Source organism: Vulpes vulpes, chromosome 3, assembly GCF_048418805.1.
Source record: "Vulpes vulpes isolate BD-2025 chromosome 3, VulVul3, whole genome shotgun sequence".
NCBI classification, from domain to species: Eukaryota; Metazoa; Chordata; class Mammalia; order Carnivora; family Canidae; genus Vulpes; species Vulpes vulpes.
Window position 1 is genome coordinate 90,572,029 of NC_132782.1, and position 22,598 is coordinate 90,594,626.

Genomic DNA, 22,598 nt, shown 5'->3' on the forward strand with positions numbered 1-22,598 from the left:
AGGGAACAGCGATGGAGGTCAGGATACAGTTCAGGAATTGGAAAGGAAAGCAGTGGGGTCCAAGCTTAGGGTGTCCGGTTGCACCAGGGATTCATGGGCTTCTTGTTTGGTGCTCTTCCTTGACTGGACCTGTTGCCGAGGCATTTCAGCCCAGCTGTGCAAGTCCCCTCCCTGACTCACTTCTGGACATCCCACACACACACCCCATCCCACCTGTCCTTTGAGTTCTGCTTCTAGCTACTCACTTTTTTTTTTTTTTTTTTTAAAGATTTTATTTATCCATGGGAGACACAGAAGGAGAGGCAGAGACACAGGCAGAGGGAGAAGCAGGCTCCCTGCAGGGAGCCCGATGCGGGACTTGATCCCAGGACCCTGGGATCACGACCTGAGCCAAAGGCAGACCCAACCACTGAGGCACCCAGGCATCCCTAGCTACTCATTCCTCTGTCTTGGGCTTGTGCCTCCCCACATGCAGCATCCTGGCCCCACCAAGGTACTGGCTGGCTTGTCCTTTGCCTGCCCACAGCTAGGCCTTGCCTTTCAGGCATTAGCTATGTACACACAGGCTGACATGGTAGCCCTTCTAAGGTGAGCCAAGGATACACCTGCATGGAATGGTGCCAAGCAGGGCACCAGATTAGAGCATCCTGGTCTTTATCTCACTGAGGAGTTGGCAGTGCTGCTTAGAGTACATGGACACTCCTGACCCCTTCTGCCCAAACCCCCCACCCCCTGCCTTATGCTAGTCCTTCTTAAGCCCATGATTGCCCTGAGCTTTTTGCTTTCTCCCTTCCTCCCTCCTTTTTGAGGCTTCCTGCCTTTTTTGAGTGTAACTTTGGACTTTTTTTCCCCTTCTATTTCTTCACTTTTTGTTTGCTCAAACTGTCCCAAATGTGGCCATGGGGAATGTCTACAAGCCAGGGCCTGTCTCCCATTGACACAGCCCCATTAGTCTTCTAGCTCATCCTTACTTCCTGGTGCAGGATGGCCCAGGCCCACATCAGAGGAGTCCCCATGGAGCCCTATCCCTTCCTAGCAGCCCTCCTTGGGTCTTTGAAACAACCTGTGGAATCACGTGATGGGCAGCCCCCTTGGAGCAGAGGCTGGACCTGTGAGGCTTCCCAGCTGGTTCATGGGCTGGCCCAGAGGCCACAGGCCAGAGTGCTTTCCCCTTCTACCCTCCATCATTCGCCAGTGCCCTTTTAGAAAGCTTTTCCAACATTTTTTTTTAAAGCATGTACAATCTTTAAAACTATTTATTTAGGGATCCCTGGGTGGCGCAGCGGTTTAGCGCCTGCCTTTGGCCCAGGGCGCGATCCTGGAGACCCAGGATCGAATCCCACGTCAGGCTCCCGGTGCATGGAGCCTGCTTCTCCCTCTGCCTATGTCTCTGCCTCTCTCTCTCTCTCTCTCTCACTGTGTGCCTATCATAAATAAATAAAATAAAATTTAAAAAAAAATAAAATAAAAATAAAACTATTTATTTACTTTCTAGCCATAGCACTTCTCCTGCTCCCTGGTATGTAGAACATTGCATTAAATGTTTGGCTTCACTTGGGAGATCAGAAAGTCCAGCATATAGTTGCCCTGTAAATAGTGTGCCAAGCCTTAACAACACAGAAATCCAGCATCACAGGCCCACACTTGGCTACTGTCCCTGTAGGTCAGCCAGGCTCTGCTGACTCCAGTGCTGCCACCTGGGACTGCATGGGCTTTGCATGACCAGTGTGTATGTGCATGTATATGTGTGTGTATATGCCCGCAGAGCAGCACCTGGTGGACTGAGCTCCCTTCTCCACTGCTGCTGAGGGTATGTTTTTTGTAAAAGCACAATTTGTTGTGAATTCTGAGAGCCTCATGGATTCTGAGCCAGTATCTGCAGGGAATAGTTTCTGAAGGACATTCCTGTTCCTGCTCTGATTGTTGGGGAATGTGTGTCAGGGTGTCTGCTCTTCAGCAGCTGGTTGGGGAGTTAAAGCTACCATAGAAGATCACTGAGTTACATCACAGAATGTGACCCAGCCAACCCAAATCATGTCAGCTGTTAGACCTGTGAGAAGCACCCTCACATGGCATGAACACAGTTCCCAGTGTCCCGGAGCTCTGTGGCCGATACTTGGCTGTCCTGCAGAGTGAAGGTCTGCCGATGGCCACTGGGTGGAGCTCCGCAAACACGCCTGCTCTAGAGGCTGGAAAGTATTTGAGTCATGTAGTGTCCTGCTAGGACTTCAAAAAGTACTGCACTCCAACTTCACAGCATATTGTACATTAGCATCTCACGTTACAGGTTCACATGACTTTAATGTTAATGGAAGATGGGCCAAAAGAACTTACGAAGTGGTTTTAAATATCAGGAGAAAGGTTGAGAACACAATAGGCACTCAACAAATGCTTTGTACTCAGAACTCCTGTCTCATACACATGCTCAACAGAATAAGACAAATCATAAAGTCTAAACTGCATATTCTTTATTAATATAAAATAGGTATGTTGTATGTTCAAATTCATTTGTAGAGGACTCATTCACTTCTCAAGTGTATCGAGCACTCACTGTGTACACAGCTCATTGACCTCTTGCAGAGGGGTTGGGGGACAGCCCCTCCTATATGGAGCTTCTGGAGCCACCAGGACACTCAATTCTATACTCAGCCCTCAGGATGCAGTCAGCAATTTTTAAATTATTATTCTCAAGGAAGAATAACATTTGTAAGAGTTGTAAGGCTGTCCCTGCTAGCCTTCATGACTGACCTGTGCAGTGGCTTCTGAGTACGGCTCCTCTGCCACTTGGCAGCCAAAGCCTAGGGGCTTGTATGCAGCTGAATGACTACTGGTTGTATTAATGTAATTGTAACGTCAGGAAATAACCAGTTTTATGGTAAGTTCTGTGCCATTTTATGATCTACATCATATACCCCTGGAAATACACATTTTAAGAATTCCAAAATTGAATAAGATATATCAAATAATTTAAATTTTCAAATGTGTGGGTTTTTTCTTTAGCAGGTTTTTCTTCATCATTTACATAGAACTTTAGGCCAACGGGTGCAACCACTGGAGCAGATTTAACAGATGAGAAATGAAAAAGTCCCCAAATTTTCCAACTGATTTTAAATTCAAGAATTGGACTTATAATTTAGCTTCTTAATAATTTATTTCAGGCTTATCCTTTATCAAGTGCATTCCATAAAGGAATGTTTGGCCTACTGACATGTCTGCCACACGTAACAGTATGTCTGGTTTCCTATGATAAATTTTCTAACCTTCATGAAGTAAACCTAAGGTTGAACTCGCTTTCTGTAATCTTAAGCATGGCAAGATAGATGAGTTTGTGGATTAATAAAAATGAGATTAATTTTAAAAATGTGATCATCTAGAAGTTTTGATAACAGAATTACCTTGGAACGTAAACTTTCACTGGGAGAAATACAGATTGATCAATTACAGGGTGTGTGTGTGTGTATATATATATATATATACACACATACACACACACATGCATATATATATATATGCATGTGTGTGTGCATTTACAGTCTACTTTAGCTTTTTCCATTTTTCTCTCAGTTCAAAATTCTTTCAGTTTTTTGTTTTTGTTTTTGGTTTTTTTTTTTTTGACAACTTGACAGAAGCACTGGAAGCACCCATACCTGGAAGAGAAATGTCGGGTCACACCAGATTCATCTGAGAATAATTTAGCACAAGAATGCAGATAAACAAACATCAAATGGGGAGTAGGCTCTGCAGCATGTGGGGTTGGTGGCAGAGGTGTAGCCAGCAGGGAGAAGAGTATGGAGGTAAAGACACATTTGTGAGAGTGGAGAGGGTCTCCATTAGAGGTTAAGGGTCTACACAGGAACCCCAGCCTGCCATGGGCCGGTGCTTCACCAGGAAGAGCTGCCAGGCTGCCACATGTCCTTGGGGGCCCTCTGTCACCAGCAACTGTGGGCATTGGGAATGGGGAGGGACCCCTGGCAGGACTCTCTCAGGTCCCCAGGAAGTTGCCAGAAAGAAGCCAGTTTGCAACCAAAGCCACTGAGAAATTACAAACAAACCCATGATTTTAGATCCCTCTCCTGTTTGGGGGACCCCGGCTGGGGTGAGGGACTCAAGGGCGGTGGCAGAGACCTGTGTGCCCCTCAGCTCGTTGCTCTTGGGATTTCCCTCTCTCCTAGGACCTCTTTCTCCTTAAGTAAAGAACAGAGGAGAGAAGCAAGGAAAAGGGACTTTTTATTTGAAGTAGCACTGCCACTACAGACCAGCTCACAAGCTGGATCCCATTTCTGGTAATAACGGTGCTGGCTTCCTGACCCAAGAGCCTGGCTATGCATACTGGACCTTGGCCTGACCCTGGCTCTGGAGCTTCCCACCCACCATGACAGAACTAGAAGCCAAGAAGGAACAGGCATGTTTGAGGAGAGAAGTTCTATGGCAGCAGTGCTAGGGGACTGTGCAGTTGCACTAGTCACTCAGCCAACGCCAGGGTTTCCCAGGGGAGCCATGACCTCGGGACTACCCATTGTGCAGCCCACAACTTGAGGAGGGTGGGGGTGGAAGGAGTGGGGAGGGGTCAGGCCTGAGGCTTTCAGGATTTGAAAAGAAACCCCAGCCCATCAGAAGACCTGGAGCAGTGGAGGGGACTGTGTCCTTCAGTAGAAATAGCACATTCCTGACAGAAGCAACGTGGAAACTTCTCTCATTCTGCCCTGGATCTACTGGCTAGGAAGTAGATGGGCCCCACAGAACCTGTCCAGAGTTTCACAGCTACCAGGCTCAAGTCACACCAGGGCTCTGGCATCCAGTGTACTTTCATGATTCTGCCCAGACTCTTAACTCACATCATCCTAGAGGGGATATATTCTGCAGATTAAAAAAACAATGGCAACTAAATCATAGGTTGAATTTCCCAAGAGACCAGGACCAAATGGAGAGATTTCCCTGAACAGAACGTGGCAAAAAATAGAGCCACACTCTGTTATCCTTGGACCAGACAGGTCAGAACTCAGTTTTCAGGTTGTCACAGGTTAGTATGTTAATATCTCTGATAGGGACTAATATCCAAAATACATAAAGAAACTCAGTAGCAAAATAAAGTCTGATTGCAAAATGGGCACAGAGTCAGAATAGACATTTCTCCAAAGAACACATACAGATGGCCAACATGTACATGAAATGAAAGCACTCTGCATCCCTCAGTAGGGAGATCCCCTCACATCTGTTAAGAAGGCCATCAACAAGAAGACAAGAGCTGGTGAGGACATGGAGAAGGGGGAACCTTCAGACACCACTGGTGGGAATGCAAACTGGTGCAGCCACTCAAACAAGAAGGTTCCTCGGAAGTTAAAAAAAAACAGCTACCCTATGATCCAGTCATCGCCCTTGTGAATATTTACTCAGAGGATCCCAAACCACTAACTGAAAAGATGTTTGCAACCTGTGTTCCTGGGGTATCATTCATCATGGCCAAGACACAGGAGCAGACACAGAAGAGGCAGGGGTTGTGTACACATACATATGACACACACCATGGAATATCAGCCACAAGAAGGAATGAAATCTGGCCATTTGCAACAACATGGATGGACTTGGAGGGCACTGGGCTAAGTGGAGTAAGTCAGAGAAAGACAAACACCTCATGATCTCACGTATATAGGGGATCTTTCAAAAAACAACCAAAGTCATAGAATCAACAGACTGGTGGTTGTCAGGGGCAGGGTGTGGCTGGTGGGGGAAATGGGTGAAGAGAGTCAAAAGGTTAAAATAAATAAATAAATACGGTGCATTACTGAGCAATGACCAAAAAAAAATTTTTTTCCTGGGTGCACAACCCTAAAAGCAGGAGGGAGTCAGTCACCAAATTACCAATTCCAGCCCAAGCTGTTCTCTGTAACCATCACACTGCAGGAAAACTTAGGTTGAAATATAAACCATATTTTAAGGAATGTGCCTGTTTATAGTTTTCCTTTTAGCAGACAACTTCTGTTGACCTGGGTTCTGTATGTGCAGATGCACACATGCACACACACACAGACAGTTAACAAGCAGCATGGCCCGCATACTGTAGGACACTGGGACTGGGGCTGGGCCCCAGGATCACATTCATCTTTCCTCAGAAAAGTGCCCTCTTGCCACTTCAGGTTAGGGTCTGCTACAAATTAATTTGCTGCAGACTTGAGAAACAAATCTCCCTGTTTTTAGAGTTTTGTGGGTTTCAGAGTTGGAGTTAGGGGCTGCAGGGGTAGGATGTATTGTGAAGCTGGGGTGCAGGTGAACAGATGGTGTGGGAGGCAGAGGGCTTCCGTTGCCACAGTCTTAAAGCACATGTGTACAGGCCACAGTGTGGAGGATCCAGGATTCTGGCTAAGCAGGCAGGTCTTGGGCTCTCCTCCAGTAGCAGCCACGGAGGATCAGACAGGTGTGAGGTGGCCAGGGTGGCCCTATTCACTCTGGATGCCAGACAAGGCTCCATCTTCCAGGCCCGTCTCCCCCCGGCAGCCCCTTTGAGGTTCTGTGGAAACCGCCCTTTCCTTTCTTCAGTTTACCTTTATTGTTCAGTTTGGTACCCATTTAGGGGGGAGTTGACCTACATGGAAAGAGGTCAGCTAATGTCACCTGTGAGGAGAGCAGGGGTACCAGGTGTGTTGGGCCGGCAAGATGAGCGCCCCGGGCTACTTTATTCTCGCTTAAGACCAGCCACGCTGCTGGCTTTTTCCTGCGGAAACACTTTAATGCCATCTCTGTGTGTGACACCGTGCACCTCTCCTCTCACGCCTCCTCAGGGTGACTCTGCAGTCATGAAGCCCAACCCCATCTGTCCAACACAGGTGCTCTTCTGTGTTGTTTCCTTCATTTTCCATGCTGTTGTGACTTTTCTATCAAATCTCTCTTTTCATAAACAAAAATAATGTAAGAGAGGAAATCAAGGATTTTAACAAGACCATGTAAATACTGGCTTTTGATTGTCATCACTTCATTCAGGGAACCCAGTGTGGAGGAGGCTGACAGTGTGGACCTAAAGGACCAGGCACACACCGCCGGCAGAAGCAGGTGGGCCAACTCAGCCATTCTTCACTCTAGGCCCCTGCTGCTCTGAACAATGTGGCCTTGGTGGAAGCATGGCCTGTCTGGAACGGCAGAAAACTTGGCGAGAACATGCCTTGTGCTGTCCTTTGTTCTTGCCTCAGTGACCTCCTGGGGAAGACAGTGAGAAAGTGCTGTGCCTCCAGGGCATGCACTGTTGGCCATCTGTCAGGTGGCTCCGCAGTGGACGTTGACCGTGGCCCCAAGACTGGTGCTCAGAGTGGCCACAATCAGAGGAGTCGGCTCTCTATGCCATCACCTGCTGGACCCCCACTTGGTCTGGGGAGCAGCTCTGGTGCCCACAGTGTATTTTCTTTATCAGCCGCCGGAGTTTGCCGGGGAAGTTTCTGTTGATGTAGCGGTAAAGAAGCGGCATCACAGAGCTACTAGAGAATGCCAAGAATCTTGACACATCCTTAGCAAAGAGCAGAATCCCCAGGTAGCGCCCATCCATGGGCTTCCCCCGCAAGGCAAGCAATGTGTGCGCCAGGAGGGTCAGGTAGTGAGGCGTCCACAGCCCAAACTGTGTGCACACGGTGGCCACCAGAAGCCTGTGCACCGAGGGGTCCAGCCTCCCCGCATCCTGGTCAAGGGGTGTGTCCTCCTTCCGGATCCTTGAGATGAGTGCTAGTGCGTAGAGCACGGCCAGGGTGGGGACCAAGTACCCGATGAACACCATGATGGCATCAGCAGCCTCTGTGTCCTGCATTTTGGAACACTCAACAACCCTGGCCGCCACGTGGCTGCAGATGTAGAATAGCAGGGAGGAGAAGCTGGTGAGCAGGGCCCCACCCCAGACAAAGCCGCACACGTGCCTGGTGTTGTAGACGCTGGACATGTAGGTGCGTGGCAGAGCGCGCTCGATGTAGTAGTCGAGGCTGAGCAGGGCTGTGGAGTACATGGTCACCAGGGAGGAGACGTTGAACAGCACCAGCAGTGTGATGTGTGCCTCACTGCTGAAGCCCCACAGGGCCCACCCAGAGGCAGTGGGGCCCAGCAGGTGCACGGGTGCCAGGGCGCTGAGCACCAGGCCCGCCACAGCCATGTTCACAAAGTAGACATCGGGCATGGTCATGCTGTTCTGGTCGTACAGGTTGACCAGGACAAGCAGGGCATTGTAGCCCAGGCCGATGGGGACGCCAACGACCAGGTAGAGCAGAGAGAAGATGGACAGAACCAAGTGGAAGTGCTGGCAGAGGAGCTGGTCCTCCAGGCTGCCTGTGCCATTGAGCGGGCCGCAGCTCCACATGACGGCAGTGGCGGCAGCGGGCTGGGCTGTGTGGGAGAGAGCAGCAGAAAGTTAGGGGTGTTCTTGAGCCAGAGCCCTGGGCTTGCAAACCCTCCGAAATGCAGAGGTGGTGCAGGAAGAAAGCCTTGCCCCTTGAACTCTCACAGGAACAGTCAGAGACTATGGGCCTTTTCAAAAATACTCTGTCCTGAGTGTTTTTTGTGAGTGCAAAGGTGCTGTCGTAAGGCTGTCTTCAGTCCAACAAGGTCACGATGCTGCAGTCATCGTAACGGCCGTGGCAAGTCTCCCTAAGCCTGTTTCTGAGAGTCTGAGCCATGGATGATTTTCCCAAGCTAGTACTGGGGGAGTTGTCCTGGCGTGCTTCATGCCTCCTGCAGGGCCCCGGCTTCTCTCCACTGGGAAGGGACACTGCAGGACCTCCCCCACTCCCGTCATGTCCTTGGCCCTTGAGCCCCAGGGACGTGAGGGCCCAGTCCTGACCCTTCCACCTGGGCTGCGTGGCTTTGAGCAAGTCCTCGTAACTCCCTGCTATTCAGCCTCTTCCTGAAAGTGGGGTTAGAAAGACAAGGTGCCCCTGGGGACGCTGGCAGGTCAGCCAGGGTGGCACCTGGACAGCACTAGGGGCTAAGATGTGTACTGACATGGGCCTTCCTATGACAGGGTGACCCTCCATAGCCTCCTGGGTAAGAATAGCAGCCTCTGCCGAGCAGGCAGGCCACAACCTGGCCCAGACGCTTCTTATAGTGCAAAGAAATTGCTTGCATGCCTTCCACACCTGTCTGTGATTTGGTGGTCAGTCCCGCCCTGTCTCCCATGCCACCCAGGCTGCACCATTATGATGCACCTCCAGCTCCATGAGCAGGCACGGGTACACACATGGGAGCAGATAGGCAGCTAGACAAACTGGCATGTGTGACTGAGGTGAGCCCTGAACTGAGCTGAGAGAGCACGAGGTGCTAAGCTGGCTGGTAGGAGGCTGGAAGTGGGGGTGGGTGCCACAGGCTGAGATACTCATACCTTCGTCTCCACAGGGCCATCACAGTCCCAGTGAGGGCACATCCGTGAGAACCCTCATGTAGCCTGGGATTCCTCGGGGAGGAGGGCATGCTCCCATTGGGGAGCTCTACCCTGCCAAGATGTCCAGGCCAAGAGAGACAGTCAGGGGTAGGCCACTGGCCCTAGTACCCCCACCCAGCCTGAGAGGCAGCGCCCCGGCGGAATGCAACCAAGTGTCCTGTGTCCTAGTGCATGGGAGGCCTGGGTACACAGCTGGCCATGAGAACCCATAATGTGAAGAAAAAACACCGTTCACAAATGTCAATTCTTTGGAGGAAAACCTTACATTCAAAACATAGTTTGGTCCAACCTGATCTTCCACTCTTACAATAAGAAATTCTCTTGGGTAAGCACATGCAAAGCAAACATTTGTTTCCCAGGCTTTGGACAGGGATCTGCCAGCCCTGCTGCCCGTGACAGGGCTCGGAGGTCTGGCCCTGCTGCTGTGCTGCAGGCCGGACGGAGCCTGGCATGGAAACAAGGGGGTGACATCGAGAAAGAGCAGTGTGACCCACTGGTCTGCCTTGCCCTGCCACGCCTGGGCCACAGGGGCTGCAGGACGGTTAGCACTGAACAAAATGAAGGGAGGTTGGGGCCCTCACACAGGACTGTATCTGCATTCAAGCCCAGCATCAGATTACCATGGGCAGGTGGGCCATGCAGACAGCAGGGACATCGAGTCAGCAGGGATGTTCTGCAATCTTCATGAATGCCACCCAGCAGCCTGAGATGATGTATGTCGTGTGTCAGACGGTAGCGATGTCCAGGGTCAGGCTCGGCGCAGGGCTGGCCGGGCTCTGCCCACACGTACTGGTTACGTTACTTTTAGGAGAAGTGTTTACTGTCATCCACAGCATGGGCTAAAATCTAGGTCCTAAAATCTAGACAGGGCTCCTCAGCCTCTAGCCCTGGTGGGTGCTCTGCACCCCAGTGGCTGGATTCTGGGGGGAAAGGTGGGAGCCCCAGATGGATGGCATGCTCCTGGAACACCTGTGGGTCAACAGCCAAGGCACTGGTTCCTGCAGGAAGCTGGGGACGGGGTCCCTTTTATGTCCTCTTTTAGCTGATTACATGGCCGGTTTCCGCTCTCCTTCTCCTTCCTGAATACCTACAGAGCTGGCTGTGGATGTTTAAATGTGGCCTCCATGCTGAACTATCACTCTGACAGTAACCTGGGGGTGGGGGTGCAGTGAGCAGGAGCCCATGGCTGCAGAGAGCTTGTCCGCCAGACTTCATGGGCCTTGGGCCTCAGGAAACTACATTCTTTTTTTTTTTTTTTTAATGTTTTTTTTTTCCTTTTTTTTTTTTTTTTTAAATTTTTATTTATTTATGATAGTCACAGAGAGAGAGAGAGAGAGAGAGGGGCAGAGACACAGGCAGAGGGAGAAGCAGGCTCCATGCACCGGGAGCCCGACGTGGGATTCGATCCTGGGTCTCCAGGATCGCGCCCTGGGCCAAAGGCAGGCGCTAAACCGCTGCGCCACCCAGGGATCCCCGAAACTGTACATTCTTATGGCCACTGTGGACATCTTCCATCCCAGAGCATCTGTCTGTGCTGTGACCAGCCCACAGGCAGACCCTTCTGGTCTGGCCCTGCCAGGTTCACGTCCTGCACAAGGACCTGTAGGGTCAGCCTGAGATGTCCCACCTACTCTCACATCCAAGTCCCTTTCTTTCCTCATAAGAGGACAAAGACCTGCCCCAGAAAAGGGGAACTGCAGCCCCAGAAAAGGAAGGGCCCTCCACCATCATTAGGACAGGCATTGGCTCAAGTGGGGTGCTGGCCAGCAAGAAAGGTTGGCACGCACTCTGTGCCCAGGCCGGGACCCCAGGATCACACTCTTCCTTAGGCCCTGTCACTTCCCTCCTTTTTCCCTGGCCACGGCCTGCCTCATGTCCCCTGGGGCCCCATGTCCCCTTACTGTCCCCTGGTACAGGCCTGGAGTGGCCTGCAGCAGTGCCGAGCCTCAGGCTGCTTACCTTTATCCCAAGCCCCACACTTCTCTGTGCCTGGACCGCAGACTCTGTCCATAAGCAACACTCTGTCCGTAAGCACAAACGCCAGAGAGGATCCTGTGTTTCTCTGCAAACCACTCCCACCCCCCACCTCGTGTGCTTATCAGCGGCAGCCGCACGGCGCTGGCTTCCTGCGCGGGTGCGTGTGTGCAGTTAGTGCCCGGTGTGGAAGCACACCACTTGTTTTCCTCCAGTAAATCGCTCAGTTTCTGCCTCCCTTGGCAGGCACCGTGGCCCCTCCCTCTCTCTGTTTACAGCCAGTTTCACAGAACCAGGCTTGTGCCTGGAAGGGCCAGCACCGTCGGATCAGGCTCCTGTCCTGTCGCTCTGGTTCCTTACTGTCTGCACCCCAGGCCTGCACCCAGTGACTGCCCAGGGTCCATGTGGCTGTTGCAAACACTCAGGGTGCAGAGCATGTGCACTTACGAGTTCCCCCTTTCCCTTGAGCAAGGAAACGGAGTGGCCACCGAGGACAGCACTATGGGCCTCATGGAGTCTCCGTGGAGCCGAGCTGTGGCTGCTCACCCTGGAACCTGGGCAGTGAGGGCGGGCATAGCCTCAGTGCCGGCAGGAAGGAAGGTGGGTATCTTCCTGGGGTCACTGGCCACGGTGGAGCTGCCGGCTTGTGTGCTGCTGGCTGTGTCCCCCCAGCCAAGGGCTCAGGAAGCCACTGCCCTGCTGCCCATGGCTGCCTCCTGGGGCCGTGGGAAGGACAGCTGGCAAGCGGCCGTGCTGGGCTAAGGGTGGCTCCATTCTTAGGAAATCATCACGTGGAGCACAGTCTGTTTAGAATTTCCTTCCTAGTTCTCGTGCTTGTGTGGCCCTGGCTCACGCTTTGGAGAGGGGCTGTCCCTGTGTGCCTTAACTGGGCTGATCTGTGGAGAGCAGGAGGTGACCATCAGTGCTGGGTCTTTGACTGAAACAGGCATGAGTTTCTATTTGCTGACAGCTAGTAAATACAGAATTTATCAACTTTATGTCTTAAGCCAGAGTTCAATTCTGTGTGTAGTTCTCCTGCGTCTCAAGTACCAGGATGATCATGATTCCAGACACAAACTGGTCGCTTTGTCAGCCTGACGATGACAAGCTTTATACTTTTGTTCGAGCATTCTTCTGGGGAGGCCAGTGATGGGTGTGTGGTATGAGCATTCATTTCTGTCTACAGGAGGACAGGGCTGAGGGGCAGGGGGCCAGGCATAGGTCAGCCAAGTGCCTGCCCCAAGAAGGGCTCACCCACATCCTGTGCAAACAGAACACGAGTCCCTGTGAGCACCAGGGGTGGAGCCAGCCAAGCCCAGGGCTGTTGGGCACATGGCACAGGTGGATGGGAAGTACTCAGGACAGCACCCCCAGAACAGCCATGTGTAAGCAGGTCTGGCATGAGTACCAAGCGGTGGTCCTGTCTAAACCCGAGTCATAGGGCAGCTGTTAAAGCACGGCAGCTGGGTCCAGCAGCTGCTGACTCAGCATAGCTGAGGTGTTTCAGAGAACACGGGTGGGGCGGGGGCGCTGCTGGACACTCTGCACCTGGGAACCAGGCAGATGCCTCTGAACCCCCAAGCCTGCCCTCCTGGCCACAGAGGGCCTCTAGTGGGGGCTGGCCCAGGCCTGCCTTTCTCTGGTTCCCATTTCCTTGCGGTGACTCCACTTCCCTTTTGTGCACTCTGGTTCTGCAAGTCCAGGAACCTGGGAACAGAGACTTCCCCTCAGGCCATCTGGGGAGGAGGTGGACCTGGGAACAATGGTTTGGCTCCCTCTCTCCCCCCAGGCCTCAGACCACCTTTCCAACTCCTGAGAAAGAGGAACTTGGAGCACAGCCGGGGGAGGCGGGTGGTTCCAGGAAGGCTCTCTCTCCAGGGCCACACTGGGCCAGCACTCAGCAGGGCCCGACTCCCTGCTCCACCCATTCTCAATTGGAAATCTGCCACATTCTTCCCAAAAGGCAGGATGGATAATTTAGCTTTCAGGGCCCTGTCACCTGCTGTGTTCCCTTGACTGAAGGGGTCAGGGTCATTGAGGACCCCAGTGGGCTTCTTATCCAGGCTGGCCTTACAAGCAGGCTAGGCCTGTCTCCACACCTCCTCCCTAGGACCCCTAGGCCCCTCCTTGACAGAGTTCCCTGCTGCCTCCCTGGCTCCTGGGCCTGCCTCCTTTTCCACGCACCCTAGAGCCCTTTCTAAAAGGGTCTGTTGGCAGAGCCGCCTGGCCCGCCTGCCTTTCCTGCCCCACTTTCTCCCACCTGACCAGCTTGCTCGGTGCAGCTCCTCTGCCCTCCTCTACTGGGCCTGCCTCCAGCTTCTTGATGCCAGACTTGCTACTGCTTTTCACACTTCCCAAAACCTCCTCCCAAATTCCTTTGGGACTGACTCCCCCATGACATCCACACAGGTTGCGTGTCAGCACCCACAGCAATGGCTCGGCTCACAGGCCTGCAGCAGACAGGACTGTACCTGGGGCCCCCATGGATTCCCACTCCTGCCAGCCCACTGTCTCACCTCAGCTGGGTGCTGATCTGTTCCTGAACCTCTCCCTTCCTGGTTGGGGTCCCAGCCTTTTCCCAGGGTAGCTGATCCAGACTGGAACTCCGTGGGGACCCAGGAACACACGAATAACTGAATGTCTTCCCAGAGCACTCTCCTCTCCACCCTAGATCTCCATGGGGAGAAGGAACCCACCCACCCTCGAGACCCTTGTCAAGATGGGTCTGTGGTTGCTTCTCCCGTGGAGTATGTATAGTGCAGTGTGCTCTCTGGCAAGCCAGGACTGCCAGTCAGCCCAGGTCCACAGAGCAAGGACACCGCCAGCACACACAGGTGCATCCACAAGAACAGCAGCAGTAGGAGCACGGGGCCCCATCCTCCGTGTGGCCGGACATGGGCCTGAAGCGGGATGTGGCCCCAGGCCTCCGTGGTGACAGAGTGGCAGCCCAGCCCCTGGCCAGTGGGAGAGGCTGCAGGACTGCCATGCAAGGTCAGGTTGGCTTGCTCCTTACAGGCACCGGGCATCTTGACTGAGCAAGGACAGGGAGGAAGCTCTGCAGGCCAGGGACCCTGTACCTGCTTAGAGTTGTCCAAGACAGAGTCCGTTGTAACTTTCTTCTGGCTTTTTCCATAAAGGTGACTCACATACTCTACCTTTCTTAGGGCTTTTTGTGTGTTTGTTTTGTTTTCTAATTACACTCAAATAGAAGAAAGCCCCTATATCATAACAACAGGGCTGGCCTTTTAAGAGCCTGCTCCCTTTCCGGATCCTGTTCTCTTGAGATGGTGAGGCCATTACAGCTTCCGGGAAGCAGGGTTCCAGGCCTTTGGGCTGGCAGGTGCCCGAGGGAGGAAAGCAGATGAGAGGCCAGCCTGGTGGAAGCAAGGAGTAGCTGCACCCTGGGCCAGGTCAGAGTGCACAGCAGCCCCAAGCCCCCTGCCCCAGATGAGCCCTCAGCCAACTCAGATCACTACTCAGATCATGTATGCTTCTGCAGCTGCACAGCACCCCTTTTTTCAAGCCTGGAAGCATGCACATCCCAGAGAAGGCAGCCTCCACAGTCCAGAGGTCCAAAATGACATTCTCTTCCAGAAAAGCCTGAGGGGACCTAAGAGCTGAGCTGATGTCCCATGCATGAGGCTGGCTGTGTGGTGGGAAGTCTTTAGAGGGAACAAAGTTGTGGTCATTTCTTCTCCAGTCTGGAGGGGTCACCTCTTGGGCCCCAGCAGCCCTACCCTTTAGAGGAGAGGAAGGCTGAGGTTCACAAGGACAGAGTCGCATGGTCACAGCAGGCATCCATTTGTGCACTTGGTGTCACAGCACTGCTATGCGGGCTTCTGCTGGCTCAAGGGGTGACCTGAGGCCACCCTGTCAGAAGGGCACAGTGCAATAGCTGCCTCCCACAGGTAGGGAAGACCCAGTTAGTGCTGGCCGAGGATGGAATGAGAGGCCAGTGGACATGCAGGTGGCTGTTTTGTCCAAGTGTCCACTAGGAGTCCCCCAGGGCATGGAGCCCTTGTGGGGTACTGTGCCCCATCTTAGTTTCTGGGGACTTCATGGTTTCCAGGCCCTCTTTCTTCTCCCTACATCCCCAGCTAGGGCCTGTGTGTCCTCAGTTGGGCAACAGACATTCATTACAAATAATCTTACGTGTAAAAGAAAAGCCATTTTCTTGAAAGATCTCCTTTGTGCTTCAATAATTATATTTCAAGAAGATGCTTTCTTAGATCTGACAATTTCCAACTCTAGGAGCTCTCTCAGCCACCTCCTGCTCATGCCATGCTCCCCTTGCGTTGGGTCTGAAGGCTCTTTGGTGGGGTTATGGGCTCACCACCTGAGTGAGGACAGGCTGTGTGCCACAGGCTGGAGGTATAGAGCAGTTGGAGAAGGCTGACAGAAGGGAACCCCCAGGATGTCTGACTTGCAGACCTGTGGGTCCTGATCGAAGAGGGCCTCTGACGGTGGCAGGGAAGGTCTGGCACTAGCTCGAGCACCCCTGTGGGCAGCTGCCCTTGCTGGCTTGGAACTCCGTGGATGCACCCTCAGCTCTGGGCCCTGAGCTAGTACTTTTGGGCTCTTGGGTTTCTTCCCTTATGGTAACGGCAACCCCCTGAGCCTGCCACATCTGTAGGAGTCACTCAGATAGCCTTGAGACCCTGATACACGAGCAGCACAGGCCTGGGGAGACATGCCATAGCACTGGTGGCTGACTAGTGAATCAGCATACTAGACAGAAAGAGCCCTGCAGGCCACAGGTATAGAGTGGAGACCTATTGGTGGGAGGCCAGGCCACAAGGAAGATGAGCAACATAGACAGGCCATGCTGCTGCTCAGCAGCCTGACGAGCCCTGAAAAACCAGTAGGGGCCAAGCATCAGAAGCAGCAGGGTGGTGCCTGCAGTGGCAGAAGCCAGGTGCTGGGGATGGAGAGGGACAGGTGCATCCCAGGACCCTGGTGCAGCAAGCGTGCATGACACAGGATGGCACCCATTCTAAACAACTCTCCTGCTTTGGGGAAGCGGCTCTGATTTCAAGCACTGCCTTGAACCCTGGCCTACCTCAGTCTACCCTACATGGGAGAACTTTGAAACAGGGCCTCCACAGTGAAGGAGGCTGCTTATACGAAAACGTATGCCTCCTAGTGACCTGTGAACTGGCATAGCAGGCTGTCAGGACAGGCACACATGCCCGGACTTCTGTGGAGTGTTCACCTAGTTGAAAATTCGGTCTCAGAGTCAGCTGCCCAGACTAATGCCCAGGCTCAATGCTTACCCGCTGGGTGGCGCTGTTTAGGCAGGTAAAATGCTACCTCAGTTTCCCCAGGTTAGGAGACTCATGTGACTGCTGGGGGGTTAGGTGGATCCAGCTCTGTAGAGCATGGCATGGTGGGCCTCAGCGAGTCCCTGGTGAGGGGACAAGGAAGGTGCAGTTCTGTCCCCTCCTTCCCACACACAGTGAATGCACAGAAAGCTGGTGTATGAACTTCTGCCCAGAATCTGTCACCTGACACATGGGAAGAGGACACAGGAAGGGAGGTATGAGGCCCTGAGCAATAGTCACAAGCCTAGTGCAGGCTGTTGGGGGAAGGGTGGAGCAGGCTCCAGACCCGCCATGCGCACAGACCATCCCATCACAGAGGCTTCATGGTCCAGGTTAGAGCTTTGTAACAGCACAGACCGTGCATTTCCTGGTGCTGCACTCACATGAAACTGGGGTGTGAATGTGTGCTTCCCTTGCTTGTGTTCACAGGACTCATGGCACGGCGGGGGGGGGGGGGGGGGGGGGGCAGCTCTGGTCCAGTTCGTTTCCGGTCTTAACTCAGGAGGATTCAGGGAGTGCTCTCCACAGTGACACTCCTCCTCTTGGCTGGGGCAAGGCCCATGCTCCAGTTAGGCTGCCTGTCAGAAGCATTTTGAGGCGGGACATTGGTGGCTTGCTTTCTGTGCCTTTTCAAAAAAGAGTCCAGAATGGTATAAACCAGCCCTTGATTCAAAGGGCATGTCTGTCAGCAATGAAAGTGAACTTTGCTAAACTCTAGGGCTAAGGTAAATAGTGATTTCTGTGGAGCAGGATGCCAGGAGTGGGTCAGAGCAGCAGCATTGGGGGCGGTGATGGTGGACTGCAGGGACTCAGAAGCAGGCTGCTGCTGGGGTGGGTGGGGGTCATGCCTCCTGGGAGTCCTGCATGTGCGTATGCATTCGTGCGTGTGTGCACAGGCATGTACACGTGCAGAGCCTGCAGAGATGAAAAACCAGCAAAGAGAAATCAGCCTGTTCCAAGACAGCTAAGCTGGTTTCACTAAAACCTTACCCTTATTTCCTTGCTCTGTTAATCAGGAAATCCTGTCCTCTGGTGTTGGGGGCCCCCTGGTGCTGGGCCTCCTGCCCACACTGGGGCAGGGGTGGAGGGGTGCACACACCGATCCCTTGCCTAGACTGCCTAGACTTCCTTGATTCCCCTGTTCACGTGACAGGTACTAACACCCCTGAAGTTTTCTTTTGGCAGCAGCACCTTAGGGAGCCCTCCCTGACTGCTATCCCTACCCCCCCCCCCCCAGCCAGTCCTGCTGCAGCTCTCTGTTTGACACCTGCTGAGAGCTTTCTGAATGGGGGGGCGTTGCCTCTTGATTCCTGCCAGAAGCCTGGCTAGAGAGGAGGATTATTAGGTCCTCTCAGAGGCTGTTCCCCAAGGTGAGCAGTAGACCCTATGCAGTACAACGGGTAGCAGAGAGAGTGGGAGTGCCTCTTGTTGCTGGGAGGTCTGGGTGTGGGCACGGGGCTCTGAGGCCCAGGAAGTGTACCCTAAGTGGGCAGACACCTCAGCCTGGCTGACGGTCCTGTGGGTTGTTTCTGTTTGACGTAGACCCACTGTGCACCATGAGACTCAACTTCAGATGAATGTTCTAGAACAATCAAAATACTTTGAAAATGACTCCTGAATGTTTATTTCCTTTTGTAATAATGGGCAGAGACTTTAGCTACAATTAACATCCAGCTGGTAGGAGCCAGACACTCCGGAAAGGCTGGTGTTTTCATAGGTTTTTCAATGTAGAGAGCTTACGCACACTGATTCCTATCACAAACGCTGTGCCTTCCTGGGGTGTGATAAGAAACTGTTCGTTATATAGATGGGTTGTTTTGATTTTTATAGCTTTTTGCTTTTTACGGTTCTAAATTGCAGAGTAGTGAGTGAGCCAGGCAACCTGGCTCAGATGCATAAACAAAGAGCTGCCTCTCTTTCTCCGTAGAAGAGAACAGGCATGTTTGCTGGCTCAGGAAGGACTGTGGGGCCTGAGACCAAGCAGCCAGGTTTGGGACAGCAGGGTGCCTGTGCCAGGCCACTGGCTTCCTTTCCCTGGAAGGAGATGGGACACACGTTCTTTTGTCAACGGAGCACTAGTTACTTGGGCTTTTTTGTTCCCTGACTAACTTGGTTTGAGGCTAATGCTCTCCTTCCAGGCACACAGGGCCAGGGGGAAACAGAAATGAAAAGAGACTCACTCGGAAATTCAAGGGGCTGAGGACAGATGAGGTCTCCATTTCAGACTCTGGGCAGGCCTGGCACACCAGCAGGGCTCCCTGATCTCTCCCACCCTTTAGCTAGGTGTGCTCTTGCCTGAGGGGTATGGGGCACTCAGGGCCGCTGATCTTATCAGCGCCTGTGGTCCTTTCCCAGAGAGGAACCACTGGTTATTTTTACTCGTCACAGTTGCCTCCTCCATTTGCTGGGTTCTAATTAAAAGTGGCAGCCCCTGGGCACACCCCACTGGCATGTATGGGTATGAAAGGGACCCATGGTGGGCTTGCTAGGGTAGGCATAGGACACCTAGCCCATCTCAGACTGTCCTGCAATGGGAGGGATGTTGTGTTTGCAAGTAGAGGCTCCCAGGGGACTGAACTCTAACCCTAGCACCATGACATTTTGGTATCTCAAATTCGAGAGAAGATCAACCTTTTTCTTACCTAGACTGAGTCCCCTGCCTGGGTGGTATTTTGCGTCCTAGGCCTGTGAGACCCTTGTGGGCAGATGCTGCCAGGTTATACAAGTGGCTTTAGCCTTAGAGCCAGGAGCAAGCAAGGGGAGATAACAGGAAACCCCATTTAAGGAAGAAGGGGCATGATTTGTCATGTGCCCTAATTAATGCAGAGGCCCCAATTCTCTGTACTCACCCCCACCTCCTACCACCCCTAAGACACTAACTACCCTGGTATGTTGTTGGGTCACCAAAGGCCAAGTGGCAGTTATGTTTTCAGGATTCCAAATAACATCCAAGGGATGCGAGATGTATGCAGCTGCCCCAGGAGTCCTCTCCCCACCCTACCTCATCCCAGGAGGCAGCAGGGCCCTCTTCCCATCAGTAAGTCACACAAGCATATTTCCCAGCAGTGATCTCTGCAAGTATGTCACTTTCTCATTATATAATAGGTATAATCAGTCTTTACATCCCAACCTAAAAGTCTGTATGACCCACATTAGGTGGATATACCTTGCCTTTCATCAGCCTGCCATGGGCTTTGAGTTACAGGGACACCAGTTCAGCATTGACATTTGAGTTCTGCCCTAAAGCTGTGTTCTTCCATCCTCAGGGTATTTCCAAATTTACTAGAGAGGCAGGACACAACATGGTCAAAAAGCTGTGTGTGGCCCTGGGTGACAGGCTCACCGCCCCAGCCTCCTGTATGTGAGGGGCCTGATAAACACTTATCTGGAGGTCTGCTTCATTCAGGACGATAGTAAAGGTTCTGGTTTGGAGAGCCAGGCCCTACAGCAGCTCCCTCAGGAGCTGTGCTGTGCATCCTGGAGAGTGGCTGTACACTAGATGTGATTGTCACTCAGCAGCACCCCCGCTAGACAGAGTCAGGACAATGGAGGATCTGGTCACCATTATGCATGAGCAGCCTAGAAACATGGTCAGAGCCATTCTCCTCACACTCTTGTATTTGCAGAGGTCCATGAAGCCAGCTTCTGGCCTTTTGCAATTGAATGCTAACCTCTGCTAGGAGGTTAGGAGCTGCTCAGCTGAAATATGGAGCTGGTTACTTAGAGCTGGAGGACACCTCCAGGAATGGGGGAGATCAGAGGGGTAAATGGTATTCTCCACATCAAATGGACGAGTGCCCTCAGGCTCTCCACCTCTGGACAGGGCAAAGACTAGTCAGGTGATGACAGCAGAGGAGTACCTGGCTTAGAGACCAGAGGTAAGCTGTTTATGATACTAAGTTGCTGCTTGCTTGATTCCTGTTGTTAGCAGATGGGGTGTTCAAAGGCTGGGGTCCCTGCCTTCCTATGACGGAGCCTTTCCATGAACAGGGAATTTTACGTGTTATCAAGTATCTAAAACACTTAACAGACTTGCTGACTACATTTAGATGTAGTTCCAGAACTTAACTAAAAATTGTGTAATCATAAGGAGGAAAGCTATACGCGAGCTGACCCAGGAGAATTTGGTCAGCCTCCTTTCCCTCCACCACCCTCCCCCCTGCCCTGCCCCGCCTGCAGGACATGTGAGGAACCTTCAGTGGTGCTGAACCACATGCCCCTCCACAGGTTAATGACCGCAGGGCAGCGACGGCCCAGTCAGTACACAGCGGCAGGTTGGCCCCAGACTCGGGACAGTGTCCCTGCCCCGCAAGGGGACAGCACCCCCAAGCTTTGGGGGACAACGCCCCTACCTCTAGGGGACAGTGCCCCCAAACCTCCAGGGGACAGTGCCCCTACTCCCCCAGAGGACAGCGCCCCTACCCCCCAGGGGATAGCACTCCCAAGCCTCCAGGGGACAGGACAGCGCCCCTACCCCCTCCCAGGGGATAGCACCCCAAACCTCCGGGGGACAGGACAGCACCCCCAAGCCAAGGGAGGACAGGACAGCGCCCGCACCCCGCAAGAGGGCAGCGCCAGGGCAGGGCCGAGGCACCCGAGAGTCGGTGCGCTCACCGGCCGTGCGTGGCCGTGGCCGCCGCAACCCCGGGCTCGCTCCCCGCGCGGGCCCAGACCCCGAGAGTGGCCGCCGACCCACCCCGCGTTCCGCGCCCACTCACCAGCTCGCTGGGCCGCGGGCCGCGCAGTCGCAGCGGGGCGGGCAGCTCAGGGCTCCGAGGAGGCGGCGGGGCTCACGGCGCGCACGCCGCGCGGGCCTGTGTACACACGTGACCGCCGCCGGCCCGCCCCCCGCCCCCCGCCCCCCGCCCGGGCCCGCCCCCGCCCGCGGACCGCACTCCACCGCTCGGGCGGGGCGGCGCGCGTTCCCTGACCCGAGGTCAGCCGCGTGCCGGCTGCAGACCCCGGGCGCCCTCTCGGGCTCCCTGAAGCGCTGGTGCTGACTGCTGAGTCAGAAGGCTCCCTAATCTGCAGGGGACAGGCCTCCCGCCCCCCGCCCCCAGGTTGTGATCTGGTCCTTTCGGTGCACCTGCTCCTCCTCCGGCGGCGCTGCTCCGAATTCACCCGTTACCTCCCAGTTTTAGGAATGATTTTGTCCACGGAGCTGGCTGCAGGAAAACCACTGAAAAATAGTGCATTGTGCGCAGCCTCGTTAATTTGGTGGCTGTTGTTAGACTTAAACGATGGGAAAGTCCGAAGAACAAGATGATTTACCCCGCTGTACTTCTTATGGCGTACTGATACACTCAGCGGCACATTCCGGCCCAGGGGCTGAGAACATTTCTTTCTGAATATCAAAGTATGCAGGTTGCAGAACTGAACAGAGATCTGCTGTGTGACAACACATGAGGATAGCAACCAAGACGGGTGCTGAGCATCACAGTGCTCCTTGCTTGCTTAGGGCTCTGCCTTGGGCCCTCCCCCTTCACAGGAGAGCTTCTTGACCCCTGGTGAGAGAGGGAAGTGGGGAATCAGCTGTGGGGCTTTAGACTCTGATGGGTAGAAGGGCTCAGCAGAACCCCATTCTCTGTCCAAGTCACTTATAGATACTTTGGGCCCCACCACCCGCTTGGCCCTGTTGTCATTTCTTCACCTTGCTCCTCAGCCCAGCACCAGGAGTGGGTTTAGAGAAGTGGGTATCCAGCCACAGGCCACATGTGCCCTGAGGCCTGGACCAGGCACAGTCAGGCAGCACCTCTCAGCTAGGGGAGCCTTACTCTGCCAGCTTCTGTTTGAAGCACCCACAACAGTCTGTTGAGGTATTTATAGTCACATCTCATCACGTCTAAGACAACATTAATACTACATATGCCATTGCTTTGTGAACCCCTAGAAAGAAAACA

At 53.4% G+C, this 22,598-nt stretch overlaps 2 protein-coding genes across 10 annotated transcripts in view; one reads left to right on the plus strand and one right to left on the minus strand.

Annotated features, from left to right (window-relative positions):
• The window catches only part of CHLSN (cholesin), a 145,159-nt gene that overhangs the window by 68,172 nt on the left and 54,389 nt on the right, over positions 1 to 22,598 (plus strand). Inside the window, exon 1 of one of the 8 annotated variants that reach the window (XM_072753349.1) lies at positions 11,779 to 11,977. The exons of the other annotated variants lie outside the window; for them this stretch is intronic. Within the exon in view, the coding sequence (XP_072609450.1) occupies positions 11,780 to 11,977 (198 nt within the window). The 5' untranslated portion in view covers position 11,779. Of the gene's footprint in view, positions 1 to 11,778; positions 11,978 to 22,598 lie in introns of those variants that run through there. 8 annotated transcript variants of the gene reach the window in all.
• On the minus strand, positions 2,447 to 21,534 carry GPR146 (G protein-coupled receptor 146). 2 transcript variants are annotated; one of them, XM_026011284.2, is made up of 2 exons: positions 21,417 to 21,534; positions 2,447 to 8,352 (listed from the first exon to the last, which is right to left on the minus strand). In XM_026011284.2, the coding sequence occupies exon 2, from the start codon at positions 8,324 to 8,326 to the stop codon at positions 7,325 to 7,327; it is 1,002 nt and encodes a 333-aa protein (XP_025867069.1). In that variant the 5' UTR covers positions 8,327 to 8,352; positions 21,417 to 21,534; the 3' UTR covers positions 2,447 to 7,324. The 2 variants fall into 2 exon arrangements, with proteins under 2 accessions (XP_025867069.1, XP_025867068.1); XM_026011283.2 differs by lacking the exon at positions 21,417 to 21,534 and adding an exon at positions 11,363 to 11,612.